General features: G+C 48.0%; 1 protein-coding gene across 1 annotated transcript in view; it reads left to right on the top strand.

The window, feature by feature from the left end:
• The window catches only part of LOC146209184 (blastula protease 10-like), a gene marked incomplete in the record, with an annotated part of 36,156 nt that overhangs the window by 12,083 nt on the left and 13,117 nt on the right, over positions 1-10,956 (top strand). Inside the window, 3 exon segments of the mRNA XM_084596869.1 lie at positions 1,129-1,326; positions 2,467-2,596; positions 5,301-5,420. Coding sequence (XP_084452995.1) covers positions 1,129-1,326; positions 2,467-2,596; positions 5,301-5,420 — 448 coding nt within the window.

Genomic DNA, 10,956 nt, shown 5'->3' with positions numbered 1-10,956 from the left:
ACTAGGGAGGGCTGGGAGGCGGCCTTGTTCAGCTCGGATCTGGAGGCTTAGCGTGTCCTGGTCCAGAGAGCTCGGGCAGCGGCGGCGGCCAATGACGTCCCGGAATAGGGTCTGCCACTCAGCTACACAACCAAACGCACCTCCCTTCCCAAATGAAATCATCGTAAATAAATGTTTCCTCCCACTCCATACGCTGATTCCTTCAAGCTGGAAGTCTGGAATCTTCTTTTTAATCTATATATATTTGCGTTTGCGTTAGGGGTCAGGTCGTCAAAATGCATTCAGCGCAAATATTGACACTAGAAGTGCTTCTGTGCATGTTACTGTATGCACGTAGTGCGTGCTCTTCTAGATACGCATTGTCATTGGCCATGTTCTAGTGTTGGCCTTTCCCCAGAGCCCTCCAGGAAACCATCCTAGTCTGTAGCTAAGGAGGCGAGGGGACCATCACGATGGGGAACGCTAACGTACCTGTTATGATGGTGCAACGTACTTGGCAACTTCTGTCAAATCTAGGCGCTTATGTCACGGAGCAACGGCGCGACAACCTAGTCATGCCTTGCATGACCGCACGCATGGGTGCGCTCTAATTCCTGCCCTGATCTATGCTAATGAGGCGGCCAATCTGAATTTGCCCCCCCCCCCCCTCCCCACGCTTTCGTTTTTGCCAGCACTGAGTGCGCATTGTGGAGAAAGGGTTTTAAGTGCAACTACGTTGGTTTCTCTTCTAAAATTCAGTCACGACAAGCATTCAAGAAATATAGGCATTGATTTCATTGACCTGTTTGTTACTCATCAATATTTTACACGTTCGATCACATGGAGCACCCACTGCCCATTGATGCCTTGTAATAGGTAAACAGCGGGTCTCTTGATCGCATCAGGCGGTAAACAACCCCGGAAATCCGCAGGAAAAATTCGCATTATTCAGTACGCAAAAGTGATGGCGATTTTTCGATTTTTTGCGAGGAAACCGACTATATTGACAATATGCAACTGTTTAACTATTACATGCTTTGTTCGGCATAGGGCTATACAGGGCAGTTTACGGCTTCAAAAGGATTGCTAAGCCTTTTTGTTGGACCATGTTGCGGCCAAACTGTGACACGTCTTCTTTTTTTTGCGTAGCTGAGTACGGTGGTGCACGAGATCGGTCATGCCATCGGCTTCCTGCACGAGCAGTCTCGCGCCGACCGGAACCGCTTCGTAGTGGTCAACTACCCGAATATCCTGGAAGGTCTGCGTAGCCAGTTCGACCCGGACCAGAACAAGCGGGAATACGGAGCCCGATACGACTACACCTCCGTCATGCACTACTCGCCAACGGTAGGGCCTTTCTTGCACTAGCATGCTGGCAGAGACATGGCATGATCTAGTATGCGATTTGTGACCTCTATGCCAGCCGCTGAATGCCATAGCAGAGTGCGCTGTGAATAGTCTGGAAGGGGCGTCCGCCTAGATGTGAATGTATCGTGCGCGTGTGTTTAGCATCGAACATAGACATCAAAGTCATTCGGGGTGAGCTTTCCAGACTCACTAGCTGCTATCAAATATTTTCAGTATTCATCAAAAAATCATTCCACATTGCGTCCATTTCTGTTAAGTGCGGAAGCTGTGTTGTTGATGTGGTCGACAGTGGCCAAATATTTTAATTGGAGAACCGCCTGAAATGCATCTCTTGAAAATTGTTCCATTGCGTGATGCATGTCTTTGAGGATTCACGTCAACCACAATTTTCTTTTAGAATTGTCTGATAGTTCTATTAGACAAGAGCAATCCGCCAATTGAGTGATAAACAAACACAAAGATGAAAGCGCTATGACGAATAGAGCTAAAAAAACAACACAATATTGATAATACCGGCTGATATCTCGTCCTGCAATCTTTTTGTGTACCTTCATTAAGCTCAAATCTTCTTGGGTTTACAAAACAGAAGCCAGCTAGTTCTACAAAGCCTTTCGCCGCAGGTGCTGTAGTTCTTTTAAGTGCAACAGCATAATTAAAATTGTCAAAAGACCAGAAAATGGGCTGCGAGATTCAAAGCTGACAGAAACCTTCTTCGGGCCGTTTCCCATTTTTCGCACTGTAAAGAAGTAATAAATTCTACCGGCATCGTGTAAAGCAGGACTAGAAGGAGAATAAACAATAATTGAATAAAAGAATATTTTTGTTACCTCGCAATTTAATGTCACATGCAATACAATGCAATTTAATACATATATATACTCGCGTAGAGTAAAGCTTGTTTCACTACCATGCTTCACTATTTTAAGAGATGGCAGTAGTAAGCAGCTTTCACGTTTCAGGCAGCTCTCAGTGACTTTCGTACGCATGGCATGGGAAAATGCATGATAGACATAAATGCTTGCTACTTGCTTAAGATCCTGTGCCCTGTGCCCTCCTCGAGAGACCCAACGGAATGCTCTTGTGGGTGTTAAGTGGCCACTGTAAACTATGCCAACGCAGGCATTCGCAGCTTCACCGGAGATGAAGACACTCAGCCCGGTGAACCCGCTGCTAGCGCCGCTTATACGGCGACAAAATGGACTGACGTTCCGTGACCGACGCAAGGCCAACTTCCTCTACCAGTGTGACGGTGAGTCGACCTGAAGCCGCCACATACGCGGCCACAGTTCCTATCACGCGGCATTGTGAAAATATGTAAAATTGTGACTGAAATATGTCGCCCCTTAAAGTCTAACTAGACCGACATAGCAGCCATACATGGCAAAATTACTTTTGAAAAGAAACGAAATTATATTACTAATTGCTTTGTTGAAAATCGCAGAAAAGTAATTAAATTACATTACTCATTACTGCTCCTAAAAGCAATGAAATTACATTACAATTACTTCAACTGAGCAATTCAATTATTTTAAATTATTTCTAGTCTTCATCCATGCACAACCAAGTAAAGCTAGTAAACAGAACAACTTGTTCTCCAGACAAGAAGCACACATTCTTTCGTCTTCCCGCCAAATTTCGTCCCACAGAGCTATTCCGTCCCTCTTTCCTACAGCACCTAACATTACAAAAAGACAACCGCAAAAAAAAAAAAAAATAGCATGGACGAACGGTCGTGAATTGAGCGGTGAACCCAGCGTCTCGCTGGCCCGGAGTTTTCTTCGCCATTTGAAGGGCCTCTTCGTTATTTATTCCTTCCGTAGTCCCAGGAATCGTCCTCGGCATCTTCCGCTCAGTAATGCTCACGACACGGCGGCTCATGTCATAGAGCCCCCTCCCTGTCCACCCCGCCCCAATTTTCGCTCGCCCCAGTGTAACCAAGCACCACTGTGCCCTAGCCGAAGCAACAGGGAGTGCCACTTCGCCGCCCTTTCGACTTGTTTTCAACTCCAGCCTTCTTGCACCATCTGTCCTTCGACATTCCCTTGACGCCTTGTTCCTACTGCTTGCAGAAATGTTGCCATGGGATAGCCCCACTATGAACTTGCTACGCAAAAGATCTAAAACGTACTGTTCTGCTAGATTCTGTCTCCTTTTGCAGATCCGTTACGCTGGCTTCGGTCTGACGCATGTCGTTCCTGCTTTCACAGCACTCTACTTTGTTGCTAAATTACTGCCAAAAAGTAATTAATTATATTTGTAAATTACCGAACCAAAAAACTAATTCATTACATTACAAATTACCGGAAAAAGGAATTCAGTTATTCAGTTACTGTCATGTCTGATAGCAGCTGAACGCTTCTAACAAGATTACGCAGATCTGGCTTCAATTTACCCACATCTCACCACGTGTTACTTCTTCCCTGGAGCGTTCTCGCATTCGCTTGATAAAAACAGAAAAATTCAACGTTCTATTAAGTAGTGTGAATGTGAGAAAGAGCTGGCAATCTTTTCTTAATATTACATTGCGCCCCTGTATAAACGCAGCGTCGTTACTGTAGTGTATAATTAATCATTCTTTGTGTATAGCTGAAAGTACCCGCGGCTTTCATAAAGTATTCATTTCATTGAGAGGTTAACGTATGCATGCATGTAGACTTGCTCACGTTCGACCAAACTGCATGTATCCCACACATTCAGTACAGAGCGGGGAAATACTGCTCAGGATAGGATTTTCTGTAGTCCTACTGATACTAGCATAGAATATGACCGGGTCTTGCACATCGGTGCAATCTCGCCATGGTAGCTCAGGCATAGGGTACTAGACTACTGAACTCAAGGAAGCGGTATGAAATCCGGACCACGGAGGCCACATTTCGACGGAGGCGGAAAGCAAGGCGCCGTTTACTATGCGATATCAGTGCAGGTAACAACCGCAGGTCTTCGAAATTTCTGGTCGCCTACACTTCGGCGTCCTTCATAGCCTGTGTCGCTTTGGGACGTTACACCATAAAAACCATACAACAACCAAACCATCATCTGTGAAGTTTTCATCGTTGCCTTCGAGAAAGCATAGCCGAATGCCTCTAAACCCTTTCGAGTAGAAAAAACTACAGAACTGTGTCAAACATAAAAAAAATATTCTCGAAAACATCACAAAATATTCAGTAGATCTGCTGTAAACGTCAGAATTGTCTGTAGTTTTGTCGTACTGTTATATAGGTCTGCAGTTCTTTCTGTCGCATTATTCTGTGGTCTATAGTTCTGTAGTATGTCTCGGTCATAACTACAGAAATTTCGGTTGTTACTGCAGAAATTTCTGCTTTCACCACAGGTTCACTGTCAAAACCCACACAGGAATTGTGTTGTGGCAGCAGAAAATATTCCGTAGCTTTTTTCTACTGCGTTGATTCATCTTTTGAGCATCCAGGCTTCCTTTTAAAGTCAAAACATAAGAAGCAGGTCAAGTAATATCAAGAATATACCATCGTATGGCCACGTGCGTGTGCACGGTCGGTTGTAAGCAATGTAGAGAGGTGAACATTGTAAATAAGGCCGTGCGCATTTTACTGATGTGCACTCATGCGTGCTTTTGTAATCTATGCTCTTTCAGAAAGCAGCAGGTTGTCAAACAGACACACTGGGTGTTGAAAATAGTAATAAAACAAAAGCTCTCACCAGGGTCTTCGGCCTATTCGACTAATGCGATGTACAGAATGAGAGAGAGAGAGAGAGAACGAATAGCACGTGCTACAGCTAATAGCCCCAAATTTCACAGCGATAGTGTAACTACACTCAACAGGGAGCTGATGCGTCAACTGCCATCAAAACCAGAAAATAGGAATTCTAGTAGCTGCGAAAAGGTTTCATAACAAAACTGAAGCCACACATGCTCTGGCACATTATACTGGTTATGTACTTAGCGATGTGACCTGTTTTACTTTCTTGCACCGTAGCGGCGTGTACCAGCAAGCCGCAGTGCGCCAATGAAGGGTTCGTAGACAACACCTGCAAGTGTGTCTGCCCGCCGAATACTGAAGGAGAGCGATGCGAGAAGATTCGTCGATCGTACTACTGTGAGTGCACGCCAAAATTCACTTACCTCTTAATAAGCGTCACCTCGATTTCATTAGGTGACTGGTTCAAGTGTGCTTTTCTTTGCAAAAAAGTTCTTACTTAAAACGTTCATCTCGTCTCTGTTGAGATGAGAGCTGGGGAAACAAGATCCTATCGCTGGTCACCAATACCAACGGTCATGGCACATTTTAGTTCCTCATGCTTTAGCATTACGCAGCCAAACAACTGTCCAGAGACAACGTTGTCACGTTACTCACAGTCGGGATTTCTGCAAACTTTAGAGACACTGCGCGAGACAGGGAACCACCGTCATCGACACGGCGAGAACGAGGTCATCCGGCAGTAATTACCATCACCTACACAACTCCAATGCGGCTCATTTATGTTGCTAGCTCTGTCTTGCACAAAGCTATCAATATATGTGCTGAACCTCTGTGTATTACCACGGCCGCTCGATGGAGTGCGCTTCCATCGAGCGGCCGTGGTATTACTGCCGGATGGCAAAACCAATGGTTACTCACTGAACATGGAGTAATAAAACAAAACTGCTGTAAGGCCAAGAGGCAAATCCATGGCATGCGCAGATTGCGCAGAAGCGCATGGAAGGCGCTTCTGCGGTTTTATACCTCATCAACATTTCCGCGGCCTGGCAAAAGCAGTTTATGTTGGAGTTGTTTGTCTAGTAAGATTGCGAACAACGATGCGGTTGCAAGAACAAGTAATAAAAGTTCCTAAGCAAGGTAGATTGAAGCAGCTGAAAACTATAGCTGAGCAGGCGAGTTAGTGATGCATTTTTAATATAACATCGCAAAATACGAGTCAAACTTTTCCTGGGTATTCTTTTCTTCCAACTGCAATTGCTAATACTCGTACTACTACTAATGTTAGTAGTGGCATTGCCAGTCTCGAGGGAGAGCGCGCGCTCTTTCCTTCGGCCTTCTCAGTCGCCGTGGAAGCAATGATGGCGTTTCTCTTTGGGCTAGGCTCAGCCGCCGCAAGGAGCGCAACCATATCACATTTCCCTCCGCGCCAGCTGTAGCGGCACCGGATGGGTTTCTCCTTATACCTGCTTGAACGACGAAACAAAGTTTTGCACTCCAATCACCTGGTTGCGCGATGTCATCCGCTGGTGTCTTGGTATGCGTGGAACCGAAATGAAATAAAATTTCTAAGGGGGCACGTCGGGACCACGGTGTAAGATCGGGACCCTAAAGTGCGATGAGGCGAAAGCGTCTATTGCGTGGTGGTCGGCAGCCCTCCGCTATGGCACCTCTCTCACTTTCTACTCCCATCTTCCATCTTTTCCGTTTTCTTTTTTTTACGCCTCGGTTACGCCTCGGTTACGCCCGACTGCGTTAAAGATCCCCAGGTGGTCGAAATTACTCCGTATACCTCCACTACAGCTTCTCGTTCTCTCTCTCTCTACTTTCATTCCCAACTTCCTCCCTTCCCTTACGGCGCGATTCAGGTGTACACAGAGCAAGTGTGACAGATACTGCTCCTTTCTTTCCCGTGAACCAATTATTAATAATTACGCCTCGGTTAAAGCGGCTAAACCTGGAGAAGAGGTCTTTTCAGCATATGATACGTGTTTGGAGACAGTATGTGAGGATGTCACCTGATGCGTATTCGGATCATCCGACTCCTTAGGTGCCGATTTGTCGACAGGCTTTGCATAAGCTCGAGCCGGGCACTGGGCACTCAGGGCGATATGCGTGGAAGCGCCGCAGGCTACGCAATGAGGAAACTGCTTGCAGCCGGGGTCCTCAGGGTGCGGGTTCTTACCGCAATCCCGACAAACGGCGGGAAACGAGCAGTATTTGGCTACATGGCCGATGCGGTGACAGTTATAACATGCGACTGGGCGCGGGCGGTATTCACGGATTCGTGTAATCTCGTAGTCGAATACTAGCCGAAAAGGTAATGCGTCTGATGCGAAGGTCAGAAGTAGCAAATTTGTCTTGCCGAGCATGCGTATGTCTGTGATTTCAGCTGTCTCGCAGCGCAGATGTGCCATGATACAGTCCATCGTGAGGCCTTCTCTAATTCTGATCACACCTCGCGTGCTGCCAACCGCAGGCTGCTTCAGTGGGGACATGTCCACATCGAACGCTTGGACAGAATCCCGCGTTCGCGCGATTAAACGGGTCAGTGTACACAGCTTCTTGAAATGCTCAGCGTCCCTGACAGTTATGCGGATGCAGTTAGCAGCAGAATCAAAGCGGAGAATGGCCATATCCGAAAAATACTGAGACGGAGCGCTTTGCTCGATTGCGTTGGTAATAGCCTGTTTCGGGATGTTTGTGACATGCACTTTGTTAAGTGGCCTGATCAGAACAGTGAAATGAGGACGACTCACCCGTTCTGTGTGCAGACGTTGCGGGGACACTTGACGCTTGCGATAGGCTGAAGTCATGCTGCATCCTGTAGTTGTCTTAACCTGAGCAGGAGGGCTTGCAGAGACAGTCAGAGCTGCGGCATCCATTTCCTCGTGCACCGTCGGCAATAGCGGGTAATCAACGCTCCCTGTAGCTTGTGGCGTTTGTGGCGTCGGAGGCAGCGTTCGGCTGGATGCGAAGTACGGCGCCGCGTCCATCTGTTCATGCCCCGCCGGTAAGAGCGGGTAATCACAACTTCTCGTAACTTGCCTTCTCCAGGTTTAGCCGAGGTCATTGAGAGCCTCAGAGCAGAAATATCTGAACTACGCCAGGAAAATCAGCGTCTCCGGGAGATGATAACTAAGGACAAGATAACAATGGACACCCGAACTCGTTCCCAGACTCCGCAACGCAGCCGCTCACAGAAGGGCCTCAAAAGCCGTTCGCCTACCCGCCGGCCGCAACCGGTCACAGCGTCTGATTCCGCCTATACCCACATGCTCGGGCTAATCCGACAGGAACGCGCCCAAGAGACACAGAAGCTGGAAGAAACTCTGCGAAAGGAAGTTAATGCAACTCTTACTGCTGCCCTCACTTCCATGCAGAGCCATCTGCAGACTATGTTTGAGGAGTTCCAACGTACCACACTCACAGACAATAGTAAGCGCCGTAAATCTGTGCCCCTTTCATGAGTACTATGGCTCATGGGATTCAATGGAACTGTAGAAGCTTCAATCAGAACGGTCCTACCCTTCGTACAATTGTGCCTCAGCGCCGTCCTCTTTTCATACTTCTTCAAGAAACGCGCGGTCATTGTAAAATTCCTGGTTACTGCACTTACCAGACACCTACTATCCAACATAAAAACGGCCGTTCAGAGGGACAGGCGGCCGTCTTAATCCGAAACGATTGTCTTTCCACTCAGCTCTCGCTTCAATCCCTTTGCTCTTCCACTCGTGAGATTGTTGCAGTAAAAATCTTCCCCCCTGGCCAAAAACCTTTCGTCGTAGCATCGGCCTATTTCCGGCCAGGTAACGTCATGGCAGAACCCTGTTCCTGGCTCCCTGACCTTGAAAACGCAGCACACCCTTATCCTATTCTTATTGGCGATTTCAACGCACATCACGCAGCCTGGAGCTCATCTCAGCCTAACCAACGTGGTAAACACCTATATGACGCCCTTGATCAAACTCTTCTTACCCTGTGCAACGAACCTAACGTGCCGACCCGTATCGGTCTCCATCCCTCTCAAGTAGACACTACACTGGACCTTACATTCTCATCACCGCGTCTTCTTCGGCGCTGGGAAGTCCTTTCTAATTCTTGGGGTAGTGATCACTTGCCCATCTTGCTCACTCTCAATCGTAAATGTCTTCGCGTTCGGACAACACGTTCGTTTTTCAACTGGGACAAGTTTCGTGCTAATACTACGACCCCCTTCTCGGATATTGACTCCTTCCTGTCTGTACTCCGAGATGCCCGCACTCAAGCTCTCGAATATATCCCCTGTGACGATTCCACAGTTGGCATGGATGCTCACCTGGCTAACCTTTGGCGTCGCGCAGATCACCTCACGCAACGTTTTCGGACACGCGGAAAACGTCACAAAGATCTCGTGCTTCTTCGACGACAATTCAAGCTTATCCGGGCATACCAGCTTCACCTGCAAAGTGAGGCTTGGCACTCTACATGCGACCGTCTTGGACAAGTACCGGGCCTATCACAACTTTGGCGCATCTTTCGTGGCCTAAATGGCAAGGCACGCGGGGCACCACCTCTCGCCGATCTCCTTCTCAATGGCAACCCGGCTGATGTTGAAGATGAAGTTATACGCACCTTTTTCCCACACGCCAGCCTAACGCCTCCACCAGCAGTTTCCATTTTCCCAGTCGGAAACCCTGATCCAGACCTGGATCGCCCATTCTCAAAGGGAGAACTGCAAGCAGCCCTCGGAAGAGGCCGAGCTCGCGCCACACCCGGGCATGACCGAGTTAGTTGGCAGGAGCTTCGCAATCTCGACTCGGCAGCCCAGGATGCCCTTCTCGACATCATTAATTCTTACTGGGAGACCGGAACGGTACCGGATAACCTCAAGCTTTCTCTTATTCTTCCTATCCCTAAACCTGGCAAAAACCCTCGACTTCCTAGTAATTTGCGTCCAATTGCACTGACTTCACATCTCTCTAAACTCATCGAGCGCCTGCTGCATACCCGGATTAGTCACTACATTGAATACGTCAGTCCTGGATTTCATCCAGCTCAAGCCGGCTTCCGCCCTAACCTTGGAACGCATGACTGCCTTTGGCTTTTGCGAAGAGTTCTGAATAGAGCTCATCGTAAAACGCTACCTGACTATCTCCTGGCTGTCGATATACACAAAGCTTTTGACAATGTTCGCCATGAGGTTATCCTGGAGGAACTCGCCAAACGCTTTCCTAGTAATCGTGCCCAAATCTGGATCCGCAATTTTTTGACATCTAGACCCATTCAGCTACATGGCAAAGCTCCGGGATGGGTGCCCGGAACCTATTACTTGGATAGGGGTGTACCTCAGGGCTCCATTCTCGGACCCATATTGTTCAACTTGGCCATGACACGCGTCGCCGAGAATCTGGAAATCAGCACAAGCGCAAGATTCGCTATATATGCTGATGATATTACCGTCTGGACTGAGGCAGCGGATTACGTAGACAAATATTCTATGGAGACTGAACTTCAGGCGGCCCTTCTTTGTCTTGAAGATACACTAACCAAAATTGGCCTCGAACTCGCACCACATAAAACAGAATTGATTAGTATCGACGGAAAACATAAAACCAACCCCAGTATGCAGATCCATCTTCACATCGGAGGCAACACCATCACCTCCTCAAATGGGCAAATCCGCATTCTTGGCCTGCCCATATCAAGCTGCAACAGCCCTCTGTTACGTTTCTCCACCGAGAAGTGGGACAGCTGACGCGGCCACCGCATAGCAACAGGCAGAACCGCGAGCGGATCGGCCATTTCGACGCCGTTCATCGGCCGCGCAACGCTTCCTCCCGCCGACAAGTCTCAGCGTGTTCCTGCCACGCGCCAAATGTGTGTGCGTGCGTGTGTGTGCACAAGCTGGCCAAGCCTGGAGATCGAGGGAAAGTGCGTCGCCCTCTCCTGTCTG

The sequence above is a fragment of the Amblyomma maculatum genome, chromosome 1 (genome assembly GCF_055883805.1).
Source record: "Amblyomma maculatum isolate TAMU_Amacu chromosome 1, ASM5588380v1, whole genome shotgun sequence".
NCBI lineage: Eukaryota > Metazoa > Arthropoda > Arachnida > Ixodida > Ixodidae > Amblyomma > Amblyomma maculatum.
This window is presented reverse-complemented; position numbering and strand designations above follow the sequence as displayed.